Source organism: Acipenser ruthenus, chromosome 4 (genome assembly GCF_902713425.1).
Source record: "Acipenser ruthenus chromosome 4, fAciRut3.2 maternal haplotype, whole genome shotgun sequence".
Taxonomy (NCBI): domain Eukaryota; kingdom Metazoa; phylum Chordata; class Actinopteri; order Acipenseriformes; family Acipenseridae; genus Acipenser; species Acipenser ruthenus.
In genome coordinates, this window is record NC_081192.1 from 30,370,605 (window position 1) to 30,396,724 (window position 26,120).

Consider the following 26,120-nt stretch of genomic DNA (forward strand, 5'->3'; position numbering starts at 1 on the left):
AGCTTATTCAAAGTAAGAGTCCTGATAACAGGTTTGTATTTTTTTTGGGTTTTTTCTTGCTGGATGTATGGAGATCAGTTTTTTTGTTTTTATGTTTATGAAATCCTGAAAAACTAACCAATAAAAACTGAAATTAAAGAAATGCCCATTGCAGAAATGTGAGTTTCTGCAGCAGCTAAATATTCATAATTCCACAACGTATATTCGGAAAACTCCCAGATACAATAGTTAAGTTATCACATACAATTATAATTGTGTTATACACACCTGCCAACATAACACTGTCAATGGGCAGCCAGGACAGCACTGACATCAATGTTAAAATTGTGAGTGCAAGTCCTTTTTTTTTAATGAAAACTGCTCTTCAATTGTGAATGTAGGTGCAAAAACATTCTGACCATACATCAGTAATGAATTCTGCATTACAAAATGAATATTTCAACTGATTAAAAAGGTACCTATGTGGTTTAGAAAAAAAGCTGCTCCGAACAGCAGAAGAGAATTGGAGAGGCAGAAGACAACAGGTACAGTAGATTTTTCAGGTAAGGGATATAAAGGTAAACTTGCTTGTGGTATATTTTGTTTTTAATTAGGAGTAATGCATTTTTTGAAATCCAGCCCAGTTGCATGCAAAAAAAGACACAAATCAGGAATTTGTACAAAGTAATGATGACATAATTTATTTTACATCAAGTACACAGCTGTCAAACATACGATAATCTCAAACCATTTGCAGTTTATGGATTCTAAATTGATACTGAAAATAATCAGAGGTTGTATTGTAAGAAAAATAAAATAAAACACTCAACGCCAAAGAACATTAACCTTTAACTAGTTGATTTAGAAAGCCATGTGTTCTTACTGCAGCACAAAGCACAATACCCCAAGCAGTAATGGGTATGGTGTTGTGTGGAGCAAAATGAAGGATTCTGAATTAGAAATGTTTTTAGTAATATACTTATGGTTATGAAATTTTATTCTTTTCTACCTGTTTTATTTTTGACGGCTGATGCATGAAAAGGAGGCCAGGGTATTGTAAACTAAAACACTAACCAGCACTGGGAGGTAGATGGTTAACTATGATTCAGCTGTGTATTAATTTAAATATGGGTTGTTTATTTGCACCCAGAATTGCATCTTAACATAAACTAAATAAAGCATCTTAATCATAATCGTGTGCTCATTCTAACGTCAACGTCAATCATCTTATGAATCTTCCTCGATTTGGGAAAGTATTAGGAACCAATCAACACAACGCAGACAACAATATGGCATGGTTATCTCAGAATGCAATAATACTTCACGGCATATTACGTTTATGTAAGATGAATATAAATTACTATATGTTTTAATGGGTCATGTTCTCAAGTACCAACCACAAAAAGCCCATATTACTAGTGTGTTACTATAGAAACACAAGTATATAAAACAGCATTAAAACAAACAAAAAATAATATTCACATTCTTTGGGACTTGTTCATCTTAATAAAAAATGTAATACATTACCAACACCAATGAAACAAAAGATTTCCTCTCGTCATAATCTAGAATTCAAAAACACACACACAGAAATTCTGAGGCTAAGCTATTAAGTTGAGGAACCCTTATCTATGTTTAATAGTTTAAAACTATTTACTAATTTTTTTCACTATCAGATCACTATAAATGATGAACTTTTTTTTTTTTTTTAAACAGAAAATCTATGCATAAAACATATTCGATTAAATGTTAAGCAAAATACTTTGTTTGAAAAATACATTTACTTTTATGGCTGGCTAATGCAGAACAAAAGCACAAATGTCTGTCTTTCAATTTTAGGCTTTACAAAATGGTATTTAAAATAGAACAAGGAAATCATTCACTCACCGTTGTCACCCCACTCTGGGGATGAAGACACATCACCTTCCAGCAAGTACCAAGGATGTCCCAATACTACTTGGTGGGTAGTGTTCAAACTAGTTCTGCAAAACTCACACTACATACAACTACTTTCGTCACTAAAATGTAATGGTTTTGAGTTTGATTTTCTGTCTTATAAAAGGGTCACTTTCAGCTAGATAATACTGTATTCATTCAGTTAAAACAGTTGACTTCACACCATGCTCAGTTCCACAGTTAAACCAACAAATGGAAATTTAAATAAAAATCTGTGAACCAAGCAAAGACTGCATCGTCTTATTTCAGTGACATCACTTCTTAGTATAACTGTGCCTAGTTTTTCATGATACCAATGCCTATCTAAAACCACAGGTTTTTATTTTACTATGCATGGGGATGCATCAGTGTTTAAAATTAAACAAAGATTATTTTCTTATAAACAGGAAAATAGAAAATGGCAGTGCAGTGAACACTTCACAATTAGTTAAGTTCAACACACTACTGCTTTCAGGAGTCACTAACTTGCATGCTAATTTAGCTTTCATTAAGCCACTTATGTTTTTCGGTTTTGAAGAATTTGTATTATTATTATTATTATTATTATTATTATTATTTTAAATGCTTTGTTTAACATTGTAATTATACTTTAATTTCATTAACTCACTAAAAATGTAATCACTTTAAAATATATTTTATACAATTATTAACCAACACAACATTACTGATAGGATACAACAATGAAATAGCTACAGTATATTTCTTCATCAAATTTAGGGATAAATAATAATTTTAAAAAATCAGTTTCGGGGTAGAAATCTGTCTGTATCTGGTATAAGCCTCAAATCCTTAAATGAACCGCCCAAGTTATTTATTAGTTAGTTACAAGGATTTTCAATGTTATTTTAAAAAAACCCTCAAAAAACAACAAATAGGTTTTTAACTTAGCATGGCGGAGGGGTACATTCTTATGTAACCTCCAAAGGCAGGTGTAAGCTAGCCATTTAAACTTCTAACAGCTCTGAAAAAAAGCAGTTCCACAATCATGATTGCTGCTACGAGAGGTTATCTTTTAAATTCAAAATGACAAGAGGAACCTTCATGACTTAAGCAGTGCTATTCAAAAGCCATATATCACCTTGAATTAGCTTAAGTACCATGGTCAACCCTCTCCAGATTGTATCCCTGCTTTTATCTCTATCGCACCCACCAAAAGAAGTCTCTGGTTTAAAGTTTGTGCTGCTCACTGCTTTGTGTGCTCACTCCAGCACAGTGTACCCAACGTGCAACACTCTCTGAATCTAGTCTTTCTTCAGTGAGTACTACCAAGGCTTTTATAACAGGAGCGAGTAGGCAGACTGTGCATCTTTCTAATAATTCCCTGGATATGTTCTCAACTTCAGTGTAGTAGTCAAAGACAATTAAGTTTGTGCTGAATGCTATTAATCTGTGAAAATAGCATTGTAATTACAGAGTAAATAAAATAAAAAAAAACAGAACCTACATACACTCGACTGTGTAATAAGACAAAATCATGTTTGTTTTCTTTAGAATAACAACAGCAAGGGTTGCAGAAACACCAGCTCTGCAGTTAATTCTGCTTAAAGAAGGTGTACTGCTCAACTTCTCAAGTCGCTGCTGCTTTTAAGAACACACATTGGGTTTTCTTCTACCACGTTGGCTTTTAACCCTTTTCCACCCTGGGTATGTTCCCACACCTATTTAATGCCCATTTTCTCAATGTCAAATATATTGGACACTGGGTTAATGTAGTATTAAAACTTGATGAGATTAATTGTTGAAACAAATTACACAATTACATTTTTCCCCACCTTCTCTTTACAGTAATACATGTGTGGGTTGGCACCATGATGAGAAAATCATACACCTAAATCACTACACAATGATAATCCCATTGTAATCCAAATATAAAATCCTACTGCACTGCAAACTGCTTTACAAAATATCTGTATTACACTAAATCCAATCACCTGCACACACACATACATGGAAGTCTTTGCTTTTTTTTTAATATAACATTTTTTTAAACACTCCTTTTCAGGAAGGAAATTCATATTTATGAAACACCACCTTTTAATTACACTTCAGGATCAATTTTGTAGCATTTTCATGAAAAAAAAACTACCAAATCATACACTATGTACAGCTGTCCAATTTGTTTCCTTTCTAGAAAGTTTTTTTTTTTTTTTGGTATCACTTAATGAATAGATCACATGGACACCAGAAAACAGAAATCATACATACCAATAACTACATTCCCTAATTGACTTGGATCTTTGTCTATATTGCTGGCTGGTGGTTAGATGCTGTCCAACGTGTACTGGGGTGCCTTTGTCTGATCCATAAAACAAATGGTTTGAGATCACTGCTGAAAGACAAATTCAGACTTTAGTAATCATAAAGAGCTTTCGATCAAGTCCCTTTCAAACCTTTCAGAGGCAACGGTTGCCTGGAACAAGTCATGATATAACCCTTACATGACCGCAGCTGTATTTAAACTTATGTTCTGCAGACCAACACGTCTGCAAAGGGTCCCAGAAGGGTTTTGTTGAAAAAGCAACGTATCCATACTAGGTATGTGGTGAAAGGCTTGATGTTCTCTGAAAAGGTGTAGTTCTGGTGTGGCAGGATATAAGGCATGTATGTGTTCTCCCCTTGTTCTTGTATCCACACTTCGTATTTCACTTCCCGGACCTTCAGGTACTTCAGGTTCCAGGGAATCTGCCAGGAAACAGTCAGTCTGGCTTCACTGGTGCCCTGGACGGATGCCTGGCATTTGGGATCCCTCACTTTGCCAGGGTGGATAACAATTGCTGGCTTCACCTTCTTCAGGTTCAGCTTGGTCTTAACCGTCTGCCTAATGGCTTCAATAAGCGAGGGGATATCTACTTTTGTGTCCTGATAGATGCGGAAAAGCCATTCTGGGTTGCGGCAACACAGGTGCTGAGGGACTTCCTTGCTTTTCATAATGCGCTCCTGCTCGGCTTTCTCCAGGTGGGCTATGCCACCTTGATCCCAGGGTCTATCCGGAAAAGCCATCGAATTCTCTTCATTGGTGTTCTGCCAGGCAACGTACTGCAGGTCAATGCCAGGCAAAGAGGCCAGAGTTTTGTATGGGGTGTAGTGGTCTGGGTTAACAGCATATGGGAAAAGCTCAACAACTAGAGCTCCTCTAGGCAGGAAGACTGATGTAACAAGCTGGGCCCCGTGCATGCTGACTAACATGGATGCCCTGCTGATGATCTGCACGATATCTGCAAAGGAATGGTCATCCAAAGAAACAGTGACTGTCTTCATCTGGAACTCCTGTGCAAGGCCTAAAATAAGCTCTGCTTCATTAAGAATCAGCCTATTTATTGTACGACTGAAAACTACAATGTACTCTTCGCCACTGGAGCTTTCTTCCATGCTCACATTCAGTTTCTCCATCATGAACCTGGTGAACTGTCTGATTTCCATACCCGACACCAGTATGTTGGCTTTGGCGCCCTGGGGTTGGACAAAACCATACTGGTACCAGGTGGTCATTTTAGATAACCCCACATACGATTTGGTGAAGCACAGGAGCTTGCCAAAGTTCTTCAGCTGCTCTTTCAGAAGGGGCTGCTTATTGCTCATTAAACGGTAGAGGTCAAAGTGCATACCCTCATTCCAGCCTTCCATGAAGACCAAGCGGGCATCCTGGTCCAGATCAGGGTACAGCAGCATGGTGTAGTAAATAGGGAGAAGGTCATCATGAAAAATATGCATTAGGTTGTCCGGGTTGAATCGGTTCAGGATAAGAGTCACATCTGGCACAAACACGGGCTTGGGCATGAACTTGAGGGCAGCCGCAGGCAGCTCCAGGAAGTTAAAGTACTGGGTGTTGTGGTCCTCTACGGAGGAGAGGTCGAGGAGGGCAGGCTGGAACCTCCTTGATCCCAGGTTGGGCAGCATGACTGAGGAGTTGCTGTGGAAAAAGACAAACTCTTCAGCCTCGGTGGAGTAGCAGAGGTAGTCGAAGCGGCAGATACGGTCAGTGTGCATCTTGCCCGTGCACACCATGCGGGTTCCCTCCTCCTGGAGGGACTGCAGGGCGGCGTGGTAGTCGATGCGGACCTGAGACAGCTCCTGGGACTGCTGCGTCAGGAGCAGCTCCTCCTCCACTGAATAGGTATGCTCTTGTAGCTTGGCATACTTCCACAGCACCGCGGCCAGAACGGACACCAGCAGCCCGTTCAACACAGCAGCAATGTTCATCCTGCAGCTGGACCCTCGCATCACAGCAGATACACGGCAAACACCAGGGGATGGACCTTCATTTTCCAAGCTACAGACTCAGCCTACAGAACAGAAATAGAGAAGATACTTTCTGAAAAAAACACCTTGACTGTTACATGCAACTATATTATTATAGTTTACTCCTTTTTGGACCAAAAGCTTAGTAAACCTGGTCTGTTAGCTTGTTTTGGAAGTGCAATGGTGTACAGTTTTAGAATATATTTTATATTTTCTATATATATATATGTATTTTAAAACCTGGTATTTTGTATCAGATAGACATTATATAAAATAAAGGTTTTAATTTGCATTTCTAAACCTAAACATGTTTGTCAAATGAGCCAATGTATTTCACATACATATTAGCAGAAACATCACAGGCCAATGCTCCCATACCAATGTACTATGCATCCTGAGGGACATTCTCTGTACATTCGGAGGCTACAGTATACAAAAATGTTGATTCTGCAGACTTATCTGAACCATATCAAAATATTCTGAATACCACTACTTTAAAGTGAGGAATTAGAAATGCTTCTGTTTCACCGATCAACCTCTACCTTACAATTTTATCAGGTGCATGTGCGCTGCCTAAATTGTTGTAGTTCATAATCAATTACACCACCTCATAGTGGCAAACACCTTACTCTACCAACTAGACAACTTGAATCAATGGCAAGGAAATTAAGGAATGTACAAGTGGTACAGTGAGGCAATTATGAGTGGACATACTAAGGCTTTAGTTCACAGAGTGCTCTCTTCTCCACCTCCAACAAGCAATGTTTTTGCATTTCATGAGAATGCCCCAGTAATAGATTAGCTAGCTTGAACCTATTTATCAATTCATCATCTCTGCAGAGCAGACAATTTCCTGTGATGACAAGGATGCAAAATATTAGCTACCCAGTAACAGCACTAATAATACTATATTGCACAGCATCACATTAACTCCTATCTTTTTTCACAAGTTGGATAGCATGTGTATCCTTTATAAACATTTTTTGTTTTTTTTAAGGTGTGCAAGTATGAGTGAGATACAACAGTTAAGTCTGATATATATATATATACACACACACACACACGTTTTATATCACCTCGCTTAATACCATGCCCCATTTATTATCATGATTTTTCAAAAACCACTAGCTATGCACCATAGGTTCTCTGAGAAGTGCAACGCCTAATTGATAGCTCTCATCAGTCGACAATTCATGGCATTTTTAGATAATGACACAAACTGTTCGTTCCAGTTAATGATACAAAGCGGATTTGTCTTGTAGTAAACTATATGCATTTGTTTAAATGTAAAGAACGACTAAATGTCCAGTATTAAAACACTGCTCTTTAATTCAGTTAATTTTCTTTCTTTTTTTCTTGCACTCACAATGTGCCGTCATAGGCAAATATGAAACCCAGTTTATATCAGGACCCGCTTTATATCATGAATTATGTCTGCACGGCAATCTTGATGTAAAGCTGGTTCATCTGTGTGTGTAATATATGTTAACCTTTAGGTGTAATTCGGTAGACGCTGTAGAGGGCGCTCTCTCGCTGAGCTTCCAATTTTTATGTTTGTATTCGGCTTCTCTAGCTTCCCTGACAGCTCTCAGCGGGGGCGAGATTAGCTCCAAATTACTTTCAGGTGGGGGGGGGGGGGGGGGGGGGGGGTGCAGTTCAGTTTCAATGAAGTCCCAGTCTCTCTGCCAATAGCTCGCGTCGCTCTATTTGGTCAGGTAAAAAGAAAGGGTGTGACCAGAGCAGTATGGGCAATCCCATTAGGTAGCTTGCATGTCAATCTCTCCTTCTTTTTTATTCATACACCCAGCACTGCTTCCGCCCTTTGTCTGTGTTTGTTTTTTGTCCTCCTCCTCCACTTTCTCTTATTTCTAATACCGCTCCGTCCGCACAGGGATCCCTCTGGGGGGGGGGGGGGGGGAAGTGATTTTCACTTCCCCGACCGACCGGGCTGGCCTCCTGCCCAAGTCGCTGCCGTCCCCGGCGGTTCCTCACCGGCTAGAGGGGACCCCCGGCGACAACTATCCTGTCGCAGCTCATGTGCTAGCCTCACCAAGGCCACAACCTTGCTATCCCATCTACCTAGTTTCTTTTCTGGTCCGAGCACCCTTCTGCCCCTTCTGGCTGGCAGAGTCCCAGCCGCCGAGCCGGGCCCCGCCAAAGGGGGGGGGGGTTCTCTATTTTCGTCTCTCCAACACGGACCCAAGACTCTTTATCCTAACTCTCCACGCCGCCCAGCTGCCAGCCACGCTGCCTGGGGATGCTGCACTGAGTAGTCTCTCATCGAGAGTGTCTTTTATGTCTCTCATCGAGAGTGTCTTCTGTGTTTGTCCTCTCATTCTCTTTGTTCGTCCAGCAGCTAAGAGACGCCGCCTGGTTCCAACCTGGACTGAGAGCTTTGTCCTTATTTGTTCTTTCTCTAATTCTCAATAGCCAGCCAGCAGCCAGAGGAGGCTGCCTGACCCGGTGAGATGTGAGAGTTCAGAGTGTTTCACGTCGTATGTCTTGTCCAGCTCTTCTCATCTCAAGCTATCCAGCTTTATGTCTCTAATTTGTGTTAGACAAGCACCCTCGTTCCTCAAATTAAACCCCCCTTATTCTCCACTAATCAAGCCCTTGTAAGTGACCAGTGAAATATATATATATACAGACGTGCTCAAATTTGTTGGTACCCTTACAGCTCATTGAAATAATGTTTCATTCCTCCTGAAAAGTGATGAAATTAAAAGATATTTTTATCATGTATACTTATTTAAATGGAGAAATGGAGAAAAGTAGTCACTGTGCTGTTTGGTATCATTGTGTGCACCACACTGAACATGGACCAGAGAAAGCAAAGGAGAGAGCTGTCTGAGGAGATCAGAAAGAAAATAATAGACAAGCATGGTAAAGGTAAAGGCTACAAGACCATCTCCAAGCAGCTTGATGTTCCTGTGACAACAGTTGCAAATATTATTAAGAAGTTTAAGGTCCATGGAACTGTAGCCAACCTCCCTGGGCGCGGCCGCAAGAGGAAAATCGACCCCAAATTGAACAGAAGGATAGTGCGAATGGTAGAAAAAGAACCAAGGATAACTGCCAAAGAGATACAAGCTGAACTCCAAGGTGAAGGTACGTCAGTTTCTGATCGCACCATCCGTCGCTTTTTGAGCGAAAGTGGGCTCCATGGAAGAAGACCCAGGAGGACTCCACTTTTGAAAGAAAAACATAAAAAAGCCAGACTGGAATTTGCTAAAATGCATATTGACAAGCCACAATCCTTCTGGGAGAATGTCCTTTGGACAGATGAGTCAAAACTGGAGCTTTTTGGCAAGTCACATCAGCTCTATGTTCACAGACGAAAAAATGAAGCTTTCAAAGAAAAGAACACCATACCTACAGTGAAACATGGAGGAGGCTCGGTTATGTTTTGGGGCTGCTTTGCTGCGCCTGGCACAGGGTGCCTTGAATCTGTGCAGGGCACAATGAAATCTAAAGACTATCAAGGCATTCTGGAGCGAAACGTACTGCCCAGTGTCAGAAAGCTCTGTCTCAGTCGCAGGTCATGGGTCCTCCAACAGGATAATGACCCAAAACACACAGCTAAAAGCACCCAAGAATGGATAAGAACAAAACATTGGACTATTCTGAAGTGGCCTTCTATGAGTCCTGATCTGAATCCTATTGAACATCTGTGGAAAGAGCTGAAACTTGCAGTCTGGAGAAGGCACCCATCAAACCTGAGACAGCTGGAGCAGTTTGCTCAGGAAGAGTGGGCCAAACTACCTGTTAACAGGTGCAGAAGTCTCATTGAGAGCTACAGAAAACGTTTGATTGCAGTGATTGCCTCTAAAGGTTGTGCAACAAAATATTAGGTTAGCGGTCCCATCATTTTTGTCCATGCCATTTTCATTTGTTTTCTTATTTACAATATTATGTTGAATAAAAAATCAAAAGCAAAGTCTGATTTCTATTAAATATGGAATAAACAATGGTGGATGCCAATTACTTTTGTCAGTTTCAAGTTATTTCAGAGAAAATTGTGCATTCTTCGTTTTTTGTGGAGGGGTACCAACAAATTAGAGCACGTCTGTGTATATATATATATATATATATATATATATATATATATATATATATATATAGAGAGAGAGAGAGAGAGAGAGAGAGAGAGAGAGAGAGAGAGAGAGAGAGAGAGAGAGAGAGAGAGAGAGAGAGAGAGAGAGAGAGGAGAGAGAGAGAGAGAGAGAGAGAGAGAGAGAGAGAGAGAGAGAGAGAGAGAGAGAGACACACAGAGTACTGGTACAAATTATGGCAACACCAAATGATTTACAGCAGGGTGGGGATTGTTTTGCGTATCTTTCCTCACTCAGCCCATTTACTTACTAAATATCTTGGTATCCCTGGAGATAATCGTCTCTTCTTTAAAAATAGAAGTTGTACTGCTTGACCAGAAAAAGGAGAACATTTCGGGGTACCATTTTACTTGTAAAATGTCTTCCATTAAAATATGTAGCATATTTTCAAAAAGGAGACGATTATCTATTCAGGAGATACCAAGGTATTTAGTAAGGGGCCTGAGTGAGGAAAAATGGGCAATACAATCCCCACCCCTAGTCTTGCAGCAAATAATTTGTTGTTTCCATAATTTCTGTCAGTGTATATGTAACGGTAAAAGTCAGAATATTGGCAAATCTTAAGATTTGTTCAACATGAATGTTTGTTTTGTTAATTGACAATTTATATGCAGGAATAAATAAATTATTCTATGATATACCTGCATTTACCAATAAGCTTAGGTAAATCATAAGATTAACCAGTAAATATCTGAAAAGCAATCAATTTCTTCATAATTTCTGACATTTACCACCTTATTTGGTAACTGTTGACATTTACCTGTAAAATTTAAGATTGACCAGATTCTTTACCGTAACATACATACATACACATAGATAGATAGATAGATAGATAGATAGATAGATAGATAGATAGATAGATAGATAGACAGATAGACAGATAGCTAATTTTTCTATTATAACACATATATTAATAAAGATCTCGTCAAAACAGTTTTATTCACTACAGCTATATTCATAGATCTATAACAATAGACTTCTGAAATTACAAAATTATATTTTTTGTTATTGTCTTTAATTTTTTTAATTTTTTTTTTACTGAAGCTCTGTAGTAAACTACCACAACAACAAACAACGCTGCTATTTCTGAATGAGGTCTGCATGGCTCTGGATTTAAAACACATTATTTTAACATTCTATTTAAAACCATGGTTTACTGTGACAGCTTTTTTTACTACAAATGTTTCCAAGCCTTTCATTAATATTCCAAGTTTGAAAACAAAAAACTCAAACCAACTACAGTAAAACCTACAAATGATTTACACACCCAAGAACATGATTAACTTTGCCCATTCCAAAGGCTTAGTTTATTTATCTCTTCCCAGTCTCCAATATCGATTTCAGAGGTACAAATAATATAAAAAGAGGCAATAAAAACAGAACATCCCCAAAACCATATGCTGCACACTGCAGGAAGGCAAAAATGACAATAAACACTCACCAGAGCAGCATATTAATGAACAGCATCTGCTCCCACTCTGGCTATCTGCAATCTCCCGAAGCTTACACTATATGTATACACAGAATACTGACACCCTGATTTACTGCACTGGCTGTCTGAACAATGAAAGAGCTACCCTGCCCCTTCCACAGCGCCACCAAAATACATTCAAGTCTCCCTGAGAGAAAGGCAAGCCTTCGCCTCAAGATCTCACTCCCAGTCTCCCTTGTGTTGTGTGCTGACAGTGTACCGGACCACCTAGTGCCCCCTTTCTGCTGCTTCACCTCTCTTGCACGCTCTGAGCATGCTCGGTTGCCAATGGTGTCCTTGTGCATCAGCTGCTTCACATCAATTTGTCAGATCCTCAGAGGTCAGCGTTGCTCACAGAATGATTTGCTGCGACTCCATCCCTGCAGCCTCCCCTCCCCCTATACTCCCTTCCCCCGAGGGAGCCCGCAGGTTGAAATTAACACGATGACAACTCTCGCTTGCCTGCTCTCCGTCGCTTCTTCTCTCCCTTCTGAGTCTGCTGGCCCGGGCTGTGTAAGTTGCACCAGCAAGACATGCTTCCTTTTAGCTCACCTCACAGCCTAGCAGCAACGCTTTTAGCTACAAATGCGCTCATGCCAAAAGCTTTACATTCTGCAACAGGCAATCCACTTGCATCTTATAGAATTAAACAGGGCCTGTGCTTTTTTTATGGTGTATTGTTTTGTGTTTTATATAAAATTCTAAGTCACTATTCAAGTTTATAAAGTATTGTACAATACTGATCCTAGAATTTAAACCAATGTAATGCTAACAAACTCATGAATTATGAATTGAATAGTGGATGGTACAGAGAAGACACCAGGACTATGTACCATACCATCATAATGCATCATTTATTTCTCAAACTGTGGGTGGCACTGAATAATCTAGCTTTTTTTGTACCCATTATGTTTTTTTCCTGTCACTTTTGAAATTGCACAAGTGTTTATAGATGTAAGGCTCCCTCCTACTGCACTCCAACACTGTGCCATACTGTGTTGATTTTCTGCACTCCAGGGACCCGAATTGGAATCGGCATGGGGGACTAATACTTGAGTTGATAATTAAACAGCACAAGCTGCTAAATCAGGAGTAGCCAGAGATAGAAGATGCTGTTGCTGAACAAGCAGCCAGAACTATCTGCAAAAAAATATACATCTTAGTTAGTTAGTGCAGCAAGGAACAATAGTGCATAATACCCCTTTCTTTACAAGAGTATTCTTTTTACATTTTACAATGAACAAAAAACTAAGATTTCTGTAGTTAAAATAAATATAAAAAGAAATGTGCTGTTTGTTTATATTTTGTTTATAACTCCAAAATCTTTGGGTAAAACTACAAGTCACTTAAATACATATCTACCCTAAAATATGAATGATCCAACCATAAATGGTTACAAAAAGCTATCACAAGTCCATGTACGAAATATTTTATGGGAAGCAATCCTGGATACCACAGTCACTCGGTTTGGAGTCTCTGTGGTAGCTTCAGGCATGTTCTTTATGTAATTTAGGAAGCATGTTGTAAAAATACTTTCTGTGCATTCTACACTGGGTGGTTCGTAACGCAGAGGCCTTGCTACACAAGGGGAGCTGGGTATGACCACATTATAAAATGAAGGAACATAACAGGTTAATAGGATTCAGCATATAGGTCTAGAGGCAGATGGCATAGTCTCTATGACAACCAGAAAGATTATTTTTTGTGTTTTAAACTTATTTTCAATTGTACTGAATCTGCACAATTGTTATAAGAGGTAAAAGGGAGTGAGCCTAGCTCGGTAACCATAACTACACCGATAAGTGAGGCCCACAGGCTCAACCAAGTTTGACTCCCTAGAATTGCCAGGTGTTGCGGCTAATTCAATATAGTTATTGTGAGCAATGACAGATATTGTAAGTTTGGAAAAATTTAAGGGCAGCCAAAAGGCTGTGTGTTAGAGTGAGTTTGTACAGTCAGTCAGAGAAAGGAAAGAGCAATGCTACTTTTAACATCAAGCAAGCAAAGTCAGAAAAAAGGAGCTTGCATATATAATATCTTTAACCAACAGCTCCAAACATGAATGAATAAGTCAGAGAAAAGGGATTTTAATAACTGGATGGCAAGCTCTGAAGAACACCTAGAAATAATTAATAAACTTGAAGACTCAAAGATTGTTTAAATGACATTGAAATACAAATAACTTCACTACCTGGGATTGCCATTAAATAAGAGGACAACTAATGATTTAATGGACTGAATTGACCTACCAGGAATGGTCAATTTTACTGGAAGAATTTATGTTTTGTTAAACAAAGACTCTACAAGACGTCACGCATGCTCAACACTGCATCAACTCTGCGGAACAAACTGTGTATTCCCAATTAAACTAAAGAACAGAAAGGGTTACTCACCATGCAGCCACCCAAGAGCTACAGCTTGGAGGACAACGTAGCTCTCAGGCAGCTTACAGGCAAGCCCGCAGGCGCCCAGCCAAACTACAGGGGTCACTGGTGCGCGGTGAGCCGAGGACACCCTGGCCAACCTAACCCTCTCTCCCCCCGGGCGGCGCTCGGCAAATTGTGCACCGCCCCCTGGAAGCTCCCGTCCTCGGTCGGCAAAGGAATAGCCTGGACTCTAACTCGTGAGGTCCAGACTATAGGGCACATCCTACACTCCACACGGAGCGCCTTTACTGGATGCGCCACTAGGGAGCCCAGGGATTTGCTATATTTTATACTGCACATAATGATATGGTTTTGAAAATGCTACTTACCAAAACCGTGACTGCACGTGAACTGTATTATAATTGCCTTTATTCTGATTCCAGGGGTCTTTTCTCAATGCAAGATATATTGTAGGCATATACAGTGCTGTATAAAATCACATACACTTTATATATATATATTTTTTTATCATGCCGTAGGCTACTTTTTTTTTTTTTTTTTTTTAAATCAATGATGTGGTTTTTGTTTCACAAATCTACTGCACTTTGTCTATAAACTGTACTCTAGTACACAGAAGTACACATTTCTCCCATTCACATGCTAGGTCACTCCATATCTCCAAACATCAGAGAGATATTTTGTCTATCAAATAGATAGTTTACAGCGGATGAATTTCACAGTATTTTTAAGCACAAATATAACAGCCTACACTTCAACAGTCACTGCCGAAGCTGATTACTTATTCTTCCAGAAGTAATGGTCGGGTTTAACAGGGATACAAGGTTATATTTGCGCTGGGCCATGTTGTTAACAAGCCTGATGTTGTCGTCCAGGCTTTCCTGTGAAACTGACTGTAACCAGGGAGGTCTACTAGACTGGAGAATAATGGCACGTGGGTTTAATTATGAAAACAGTAGTGTAAACAAACAAGTAAAAAAGATTAGCCTGTCGTCAGACATGTCATGTTAATACAAAATGCATTCATTTACTGCGTATTGGTATTGTGTCTGGTCTGGGAAGGGGGACACATGGGTGTGTTAAGAGAAATTCGGCGGGACATGTTTTATTTCAGGGGCGCAATGGCGCGGCCTAGCGTGAACACTGAAGAGTGCTAAACTAATTGAAACCATTACACATTAATTATCTTCATTGGATATCTAAACACCCAATCTCCCCTACACTCTCTATCTATCTGTATATACACACACACACACACACACACACACACACATACACAGTGCTCCAGATAAGGTTTTTGGTCATTGACTGACCTACTCTTTCAATAAATACTGTACATACTTCAATACTAAATTATGGGGTATATATTAAATACAGCTTTACATTTTATCTGTAATTTTACTGTAAAAAAATGTCGCCTTACAATACAAACAAAAACAACAATTATTATTATTTGCTGCATATTAACACTGGATATGGAATATACAGTATTTAACAAAAAGACCTGCATGCACATAGTATATTTTTATTTATAAAGAAATGCCTTGCTATAGCAATATAAAGCATCCTGACTCTCCAAAAACAGAATATTGTATTTATTGTATAGACTAACCTTCCAAAAATTAAGTTGACAGAGAGGTAAACTGGTAAGTTAGGTTGACTAAGATGACACTGAGCATCAATAATCCAGTCGTTTATTCACCAGTCAGAAATACGCACTACAAGTGAGTGGACAAGTCCTCAAGAGCCCAATATGTTCATAATGTAATTAAACAGTTTAAACTATGAAGCACAGCTGGATATGTACAGTACCCTGCATTCAGCCCTGTTTCACAGAACTACCTTGAGATTTTTTTATGAAAATAATTAGGTGCCAGCAATATCTGCTCTAAACTGGTGAATATAAATTGTTCTTCCTTCCAGGTTATTGCCTGGATCCAACCCAGCAGGACCACAGACTTGTGAAATTTAATTTAAAGTTACATTAGAAAAACTGTAGATAGTAACCTTCCGACCCTTCATTAGCTTTAGTACTTTTTAGTGTTTTTTAAACATTACAAGTCCACAACAATATAGAAAGGGTTATATATAGAGTATGTCAATTCACCTTCTCCTAATCATTTTGAGATTATTTTTTTTAGACTTTTAGATTGTTATATTAAACATTTATAATAATAAAAAAGCACTGAAGGAGCATGTCCAAAGGGAAAACAAAACAAAGCTGCATTGTCAGTGAAACAAGAGTTTAATTCCAGTTTATTGAGCTTAAGAAAACCTGGAAGTGTACAGTCAGTACTTCTCCATTTCCCATACATTTCTCAAAAAAAAGAGAGATTATATGAAGTGCTGGGACAAATATCAGAATATTACAACGAATATTTTTTTTACATATATTCGGATACGAAAATCAGATGTTCATATTTGCTAGAAATGACAAAAATACATTGCACTTATTTACCGCCTCACCAGAAGTTGCGCGACAGTTTAAAAAATGGAAAATGAAAAACAGCTCCATGTGATATGCAAGATTAATATATTTAAACAAACAAAACAAACAAAAAAAACAGGATCAACACAGCAGCTCGAGCCTTTATTTAAGTTTTAGACAACAAAAAGTAAACAAATCAGATTATGCGCATGCATGCACAGTGATCTCTATGGAGGCCATCTGGATCAAAAAAGCGCTGTGCTGCTTTAGAGCGAGTCAGAATCTCATGGGACACAAAAAAGGCAAGCACGTCATTCTGAAATGCCTCACTTAAACAGTGCCCAGCTTGCTGAATATGATTTTTATATAGATTGTATATATTATCTATTTTTTGTTGCGACTTTGTTATGTGGAATGTAATAAACAAAAACCAAAATGGTGAGTTTTTTCCCCTTCGTTTTACAATGCCATTTCCACTTTTTATTTGAAGTGTTTTTTCATTTGCTTGTTCAGCTACAAAAGGGCACAAGTAAACCTTATGTTAGTATTAAATAAAAAAAACCTGTCTATGGCCACTGTTTACTGTGAAGAAACAGCAATGGCAAGGAAGGAAAAAAAAAAGTAAAAATTAAATAAAATGCTTTATGCTAAAATGCTTTTCAACTTTATGTACTATTTATTTCAAGAATAAACAAAACAATGTTCAACTTGAACTGCTTTTTGGCATCCTTTGTTTTGTAATTAATTCACTGGGGAAAAGTAAGGCATACACAATGTATTCTTTACTCCTGGGATATTTTTTTACTTTAACATGTTACATAGTGTAACGTCTTGCTGTAAAATAAAGGCACACACACACACAGGGGCCCCCTGGCCCTGCTTCTATGCTGTCTCTACCTGCGTTCTGAGCAATAATGCCTTTTATTACTTTTTGAAAACAAACGAATATCCGAACGAATATCCGAACATGAAAATCCTGTGTTCGTCCCAGCACTAATTATATATATATATATATAGTAATTGCATGTAATCATTGAAAGGGTGCACTGCATGGTTAATTTAATCTCACTGTATGTTTGCAAGAACAGAAAAATGAAACGAAATAACAAAAGAGGGTAAGGTGTTATCTGCATTCAAAAGGCGCTGCAGATCGATAGACCTTATTTGACTTTCTGATGCACAAGTCAGATAAGCTTACAAACTGTGGCACTTTCAAAGTGCTATGCTACTGAATGGAACGTAAAAGGCTCTTCAGTAATTTATCTCCCACTGTAAAACAATCAGACATGGAAAACCATACTTTAGAGTAGGCAGCATGAGAAAGTGGTATTGCCAAATGAATCCCTGTCTCATCCCCTGAAATACAGCAGCCTATTGTTTCTAGAGCCGCCTGTCAAAACAGAAGAAAAGCACTCATACCTGCACATAAAAGTGGTGCTGATGCCTAAATTACCCGTGACCCAATGAGCAGAATGACTACATTGAGTGACTTGTAAAAGCCAGTCTTCTACCGTACAGTATTAAAAGCCTTGGCTTCCCTGTATATATACGGTGGAAGTAATGGAACCTATAGCAAATGTTCTTACGGTGTTAACAGCTGACACCCCAATTTTCATTTATTTAAAGCAAATTTATTATACTGATATTGTAAAACTAGTAAGAATCACATTAGGTGGGCTTAAGGATCCTTGAATCAGTGTGCAGTATGTCAACCTGTCCAAGGCAGCAGGTTTCCAGTAATTATTGTACTTCCGGAGTAATGGCAGGAAGCAAAGCCTAGGACCAATCATGATTTAAATAGAATAAAGTATTTTCAATTTGAAGATAATTCATTTCTGGTATTTTTTTCCTTCTTGTTTTGTTTTCTACAGTACAGGTACCAGGATGCAGCAGCTTATATATAGTGTTAGAAAAATATCCTCATAATAAGAGGAAGGTCAGCAATACACTTAATGAGAGATAAGAAAGGGATAACGCTCGGTTAGTATCCCTTCAACCACCAGGCAACAGTCACAGTGATTACATAGTGGTAAACTTCATGTTACTACAGTTCAGTATCTCAATCGGATTATGCAGTGTCCCATGTATTATTGCTTTGCTTTCCTCAAGTCTGCAACACCATGCTTATTATTAGAAACAATACTATATTGTGAATAGATCTAATGCTATTATACAGGCTATTGCAATATTTACAGTATGTATCCCCACTGTTTCTAGACAAGCTGTTCTCAAGCTGGAAGGTTTAGAGTAGCTTTAGGATCTTACAACCATCATGCCAACTGTTAAGTCCTTAGGAAGACGGTGCCATCTAGTGACAATTCTGCCAAGTATCTGCTTTACACATAAATCAAACCCTGGTACTCGGTGGGATTTCCATCTGTCTCTGTCACCCTCACATGTTTTCATTTATTAGGAGAATCACTTGTCAAATTGTGATCAAGTATGTCATTGCTACACTATGTGCCACACAATTCTGGTTACACTGTTCATATAGTGATTAACTGTTTCGTCCTACTGATAACTAGGTGTATATGTTACTAACAAACTTGTTATTTTGTTGTATTTAAGCATACTTCGTAAATCTATAACAGCATGATATGATTTTTTTTCTTTTCATGAAAACTACTATGTAGATATTGCGCAAATCTATTTACTTATTTATTTTTGTTTATCATCAGGAGCCTTTGGACACCATACAGTCGCAGACAAAAGTATTAGCACCCTACCCTTATACCATAATTCACAATTTTACAAATGGCAAAATCATAGACGAAGAAAAAAAAATAGCAAATATATTAAATGATTACTTTTCACAAGTTTTTACAAAGGAGGATGCGGACAACATACCCCATATGTCAACCTATTCCTATCCAGTTTTAAATAACTTTAGCATAACAGAGGCTGAAGTGTTAAAGGGACTAGGAGCTCTTCAAATAAACAAATCCCCTGGGCCGGATGAGATCCTCCCAATAGTACTCCAAGAAATTATTTACAAACCGCTAACCAAGATCATGCAACAGTCTCTTGAGACAGGGGTTGTACTGACTGGAGAATTGCAAACGTAATACCGATCCACAAAAAGGGAGACAAAACCGAACCAGGTAACTGCAGACCAATAAGCCAGACTTCTATTATATGTAAATTTATGGAAACTATAAGAAGATCCAAAATGGAAAATTACCTATATGGTAACAGTATCCTGGGAGACAGTCCGCATTGCTTTAGGAAAGGGAGATCATGTCTAACTAACCTGCTTGATTTTTTTGAGGATGCAACATCGACAATGGATAATTGCAAAGCATCTGACAAGGTTTATTTAGATTTCCAGAAAGCTTTTGACAAAGTCCTGCATAAAAGGTTAATCCTCAAACTGAACGCAGTAGGGATTCAAGGAAATGCATGCACATAGATTAAGGAGTGGTTAACATGTAGAAAACAGAAAGTACTGAAAATGGATCGAGGTAACCAATTGAGTACCACAGGGATCAGTATTAGGTCCTCTGCTCTTCATAATCTGCATTAATGACTTAGATTCTGGTATAGTAAGCAAACTTGTTCAATTTGCAGATGACAAAAAAATAGGAGTGGCAAACACCGTTGCAGCAGCAAAGGTCATTCAAAATGATCGAGACAGCATTCAGAACTGAGACACATGGCAAATGACATTTAATAGAGAAAAGTGTAACGTACTGCACGCAGGCAATAAAAATGTGCATTATAAATATCATATGGGAGATACTGAAATTGAAGAAGGAATCTATGAAAAAGACCTAGGAGTTTATGTTGACTCCGAAATGTCTTCATCTAGACAATGTGGGGAAGCTATAAAAGGCCAACAAGATGCTCGGATATATTGTGAAAAGTGTTGAATTTAAATCGAGGGAAGTAATGTTAAAACTTTACAATGCATTAGTAAGACCTCATCTAGAATATTGTGTTCAGTTCTGGTCACCTCGTTACAAAAAGGATATTGCTGCTCTAGAAAGAGTGCAAAGAAGAGCGACCAGAATTATCCCGGGTTTAAAAGGCATGTCATATGCAGACAGGCTAAAATAATTGAATCTATTCAGTCTTGAACAAAGAAGACTACGCGGTGATCTGATTCAAGCAGTCAAAATTCTAAAAGGTATTGACAATGTCAACCCAGGGGACTTTTTTGACCTGAAAAAAGAAACAAGGACCAGGGATCAGAAAATAGGAGGCACTTTTTTACACAGAGAATTGTGAGGGTCTGGAACTAACTCCTCTGTAATGTTGTTGAAGCTGACACCCTGGGATCCTTCAAGAAGCTGCTTGATGAGATTATGGGATCAATAAGCTACTAACAACCAAACAAGCAAGATGGGCCAAATGGCCTCCTCTCGTTTGTAAACTTTCTTATGTTCTTAAAGTAACAGATTAAGCACTTACTACATTTTAACAACTTTTTAATAAAACAAAAATGCAAATTACACAATTTACTTCTAGCAATTTAACAAATAATCTTTATCAAAAAACAAACACACTTATTTAATTTAAAGTAACACAAAAGTACTGGCACCGCTGCTTTCATGTGTTCTCCTATTGCTTTTAATGAAATTTATAATTAAAGTTCGGGAGGAGGGTCAGACACCAATCTCCGCATCACCAAATTGAATCATTCAATTTACACATTAGCTCATTTAAATTGTTAGCACTATAAATACCCGCTTCACTTATCTCTCAGTTGATTTTTGATTTCATCGTAACCCACCACCTCCCCATCTCCACCTTTCTTAATAACAGTTTTTATGTTTTATCAAATGGGGGTCTCAGCCTCGTCCAGTCAGCCAGGCAGCGAACCCTCAAACCAAGTTAGGTTTGATGCCAAATGAATGTGTATATACAGCATACTTTTCTGTTAAATCGCATACTCCGCATTCTCTACAATAAATATTTGTACTAAAACATTTTGTGATTGGTGTTTGTCCAGAACTACTGAATTACGGGTTTCAGATGTTCATGATAACTTTTAACCAACATGTTAAAGATTGTTGGTGAAATCTAGACACATTCAATCTTTTTTTCTATTCAATTGAGATCTGCCCATTCCAGAACTTTTATCTTTGTTTTCTTTAAGAATTCCAGAGTTGACTTAGCCGTATGATTTGGGTCGTTATCGTGTTGGAAGATAAACTGTCTGCCAATCAGCCTACAAGCTGATGGTATCATTGTACTTTGTAGAATGTTTTGATACATGGACATCTTCAATCACACGTCTCCAGTCCCTGAACTGCTAAAACACCCCTATATGATGATCGAACCACCTCTATGTTTAATTGTAGGTACAAGGATTTCTTCGTTGAAGGCTTTCCCTTTTTTCTCCAAATAAACGAGATAATTTTGTTTAAGAATGCTTCATATTTCTTGATTTGCAGCGAGGTCTACATGCACACAGCTCTTCTGTTCAGATGCCTTTGTACAGTTCTTTCGTGCATATTTATGTCTGATGCTTCTAAATCTTTCTTTAAGTACTTGGCTGTTAATCTTGGATTTTTTTAGCTGCTCAGACCCGATTCTCCTACCTGCTGAACCCGTAATTTTCTTTGTACGTCAATTTCTTTCAAGCGTTTCAGTTGAATTTGTTCTGCGGTACTTCTTGATTATTACTCAGTGGATTTTGGTGTTCTGTATTTCTGCAGCCATTTCCTTTGTTGTAGATGACTAGGAGGCCTTTTCTCAAATGTGAATCCACCTCCTTTGTCTTTACCATCACGTCCTGTATTGCCAAAACATTGTTCTTCAACAGATGTTGGAAACAATTACCTTTTTTTCTGGCTATTGACTTAATAATGCAACTTAATTACTTTGTAGTGGTTTTCAATAAATGAGTGTATTTTTAAATTAGTTCTATTCAATTTTTACACACTTTCAAATTTTAATGATCTAAAAAGATCCCCCACATTAAATAAAAGATCATACTGTATACCGCTGGCATTAATAAAAATCACACTGTTGTCTGGAATGTTTGTACCGAAGGGCAGTGCAGCACTCTCACCACCCTCACTATACACACTTCCTATTACCTTCCTCAGCCCCTGTATTCCTTTCAATATAAAAAAATTATCATAATGCAGCTGTGTGCCAAAATAATCTAATGTCAGCCAAATTTGAGCCCTGCAAGCATTCCAGTTCAAAACACCTGAAAAAAGGAGACAGACATTGTTTGACCTCTAAAGTAGCAATGAAAAAAACTGCTTCATCCCTGGACACTTTGGCATACAGCATAATATGTGGAACTATATCACTGAAGTAAATTAAATGCACTGCATGTCAGTGGTGTACAGTACAACAGAACCACTGCACACACATGCTATCCTCATAACTGAATAGTAATCACACAGTACCTGAAAGGTTACAAATATTTGTATAAAATCGATAAGCATATCATGTTAAAACCAGTTGATAACCATAACCTACATCCCCTGTACTTAAAACAAACTCTAATGCTTGCAATAAAATAATATCCAAACCTTAAAATGAATTAACCTTCATTCCCCATATTTAACTCAATCAAGTGCGACTCCCAGTGCACATTTAATAAGCAGGAGGCTATCTAGCTATGTGCAAGTCTGTGGTGGACTCAGTTCCCTGTAATAACGATATAACTGCATTGTGATGTCCTTTCAATCAACTCTAGCAGTCTTGTTCAGAGACATCATTGTTTTAAATACACCTGTACCATTAATTCTCCAAAAGTGTGACACTACTTGGAGACTCCACTGGGACAAAATCAGAGCCCTTTACATCAAAGTAATGTCAAATGACCTGAGAGGTCTTCCTGGGATTGCAATTCCTGACAGGCGAACAAAGTCACCTAGCACAGACCGCAGGCACAACAGACCCACTGTAACGCGCCTGGCACACACAAGAGAACCGCTGTTAAGCGTAGGCTATAGTATTTGTTTAGAAAATATGTGTTAAGACACCGTTATAGTTGTTATTACCAGCAGAGGCTAACCGTAGCAAACAAATCTGTATGTTTTTAAATGTCACAATAAATAAGAATGCATGCAGTTAACTAAGATAACTTGCACCATGTTCTACTGAGTGTTTAAGTGTGTTTTAAATGACAACTCTCTGGTAATGTTAAATCTGGCTCCCAATACAGTAATATAATTGATTGCAGCAGAATAAAAAATAAAAATAAAAAAAACTTACAAAGTGGCCAGACAGCACACAGGCGACACGCTAGCGATACAAATAGCTAACGCTACAGCATGCATGGAAAAATAAGTGTTCTTACCTAGTTGTCAAACAGAAATGGTATCCTTGCAGACGAATACTGTTTCAGTGTCTCGATGTTAGTTGCAACGGAATCTCAGCGTGCAGAGGCAGTAACAGCAGTGCTAATGCAGCAGCTGCATCCTCCTCATTGTCAAAGCTGCTGAAAGAATTTGAAAAGTATTCATTTTAATAGTTTTAAAAACAGACAGTCGCTGTTATTATTACGATTATTTTGTGTGTTTTTTTGTTTTCTTACGTGCCCGCTGTAATCCTTTACCTCTTCAATTCTGTAGAATTCAAGCAAGCCTGATCGTTACAGTATCCCCGCCCACTGCTGGTACGGGTGCCCCGTCTGCATAATCAGGTTCAAACCACGCGAGAGCCCCTCCACTTTTTCACAGTGATGCAGAAAACTGCAACCCACTGTATGGTATGTATCTGACGTAGCGAGACGTTGTTTGAGTGCTTTACGTGGACATATCTTGTAGGTTATTGGCCTACCAATGTCCCAATTCTTCTTCTTCTTCTTCTTCTTCTTCTTCTTCTTCTTCTTCTTCTTCTTCTTCTTCTTCTTCTTCTTAGGGTTTGTTGGCACATGCCATCAAAATGGAGATGATGAGCGCCCTCTACCTTTGTATATATTTATATCCATTTACATTTCTCTTTCGCTATTTGTTTTTCTCACTTCTACCATCAGAATATAGTGTACTGTTGCTGCTTCAATTTCAATTTCCCTTTCTGTTTAATATGTTTCTTTGCTGAATATATGTGTTGCATTTCTTGAACATATGTTTCACTGTTTCTTGTTCCCCAAAATGACTACATTATTCCAATTCTTAACTGGGTTTGTTTCTTAAAAGTTGTAAAGGACTTCTTCGGTGTATAGTTGTCAATACTCACGATGAATAAAGAAAAGGTGTTTGTTTAATTAAAGTAATATTGTAGTCAGACTGGAACATACTTTGTCAGTTGTTGTCTTTCATGTTGATCTGCGTGTTCATGGATTTCGTACCCCAAATGTTGTAAAACTCAGGATGCATTTAGTCATGAAAAAGCAAGACATACAGTTGCAGAATTGTAAATGTATTTGAAAAATATCAGATCTTTTTGTTTTATCCGTACAACAGAAAAAGGAGATCTCTTTTTTAATTTAGGTTTTGCTCCCTAAATGTAACAGCAGTGATTAAAAATGCTTTTATAACCACCCACTGCTGGAACACGCCTATTAGGATTGGCTGAATTATGTTGTGGGCAGGCTGTAGGCCGTGGAAGTTGTGTTCCAAGTTCCAACTGCTTCTGTGTAATTGTACTCTTTGGAGAATTTAAACCCAGCTATAAAAGTAACATTTTCTGATTAAAAAAAAACCCCACATAGTATTTATGAGTGCACAAGGTAAGCTAGAGGAACATACAAATAAATAAGGTTTTAGAATAAAATTGAACATTGTAGCATAGTCGAGACTCCAAAGTTGCTTAAACAGACAAGTTCTAATTCCTTGGTTCAATTGTGTTAATTCCAGATTTTGGTCTGAATGAAAATAAGTAGTGCTTGAACAAAATCTTATTTTTCTTTATATTGAAAGAAATTAAAAGAATTTTGGAATATGTGCAGTTTTAATATCACATGTTTATCCTAACACTAAAATCAGGTAAAATAGACCTTCTTGGGAATACAATCGGACTCAACAATATATTGCTGCAAACTTGACATTGCAGTACCAGGCATTAAAGCACAATGTGATTACATGAAACAAATACAGAATGGGTAAATAAGACAGCCTACATCCATCTGATTGCATTTACAGATTTACATGAAATCTTGTTTGCAGCGTTGGCTCTGTGACGTTTTGTGCTATATCTAATGATTAGAGGCATTTTGTACTAATGGGAGGGACAGTCCAGGCAATTGGCTCCTAGTCTTGTTCTTACATGTTACAAGATGAATTCATACAGCAATGTGTAGGACGTTTCATTAATCATTGCTTGGAGCTTGTTGTCGGTGAAGCAGTAGGAGCACACTCCAGCATACATCATTTCCAATATATCCTTCATTTATTCAGCTTTTCTTTTTGTCAGGAGGTACCTTAACATGTACTAATTAATAAGATAAAAAAGGTCACAACAAACAAAGAACAGGTTCCATCACAAAAATATGATATTGCAGAGATACTAAAATCTATACCCATTTTAGCACCTCATTCTCTATTAAAAAAATAAAGCATTGTTTCCATTGGCAACGCGAGTAAGTAAAAAAAAAAAAAGCCTCTGACATTTTTGTGTACAATTATCCATCCCAGTACAGTATT

The 26,120-nt window shown here is 38.1% G+C and overlaps 1 protein-coding gene across 5 annotated transcripts; it reads right to left on the reverse strand.

The window, feature by feature from the left end:
* Positions 1–653: 653 nt before the first annotated feature.
* On the reverse strand, positions 654–24,372 carry LOC117399418 (protein O-linked-mannose beta-1,4-N-acetylglucosaminyltransferase 2-like). 5 transcript variants are annotated; one of them, XM_059022294.1, is made up of 3 exons: positions 24,092–24,372; positions 23,834–23,971; positions 654–6,218 (listed from the first exon to the last, which is right to left on the reverse strand). In XM_059022294.1, exon 3 carries the CDS (start codon positions 6,154–6,156, stop codon positions 4,396–4,398), a length of 1,761 nt encoding a protein of 586 aa, XP_058878277.1. In that variant the 5' UTR covers positions 6,157–6,218; positions 23,834–23,971; positions 24,092–24,372; the 3' UTR covers positions 654–4,395. The 5 variants fall into 5 exon arrangements, with proteins under 5 accessions (XP_058878277.1, XP_058878276.1, XP_033854438.2 ...); XM_059022293.1 differs by having other exon boundaries at positions 23,834–23,974; XM_033998547.2 differs by having other exon boundaries at positions 24,071–24,372.
* Between the last annotated feature and the right edge of the window lie 1,748 nt (positions 24,373–26,120).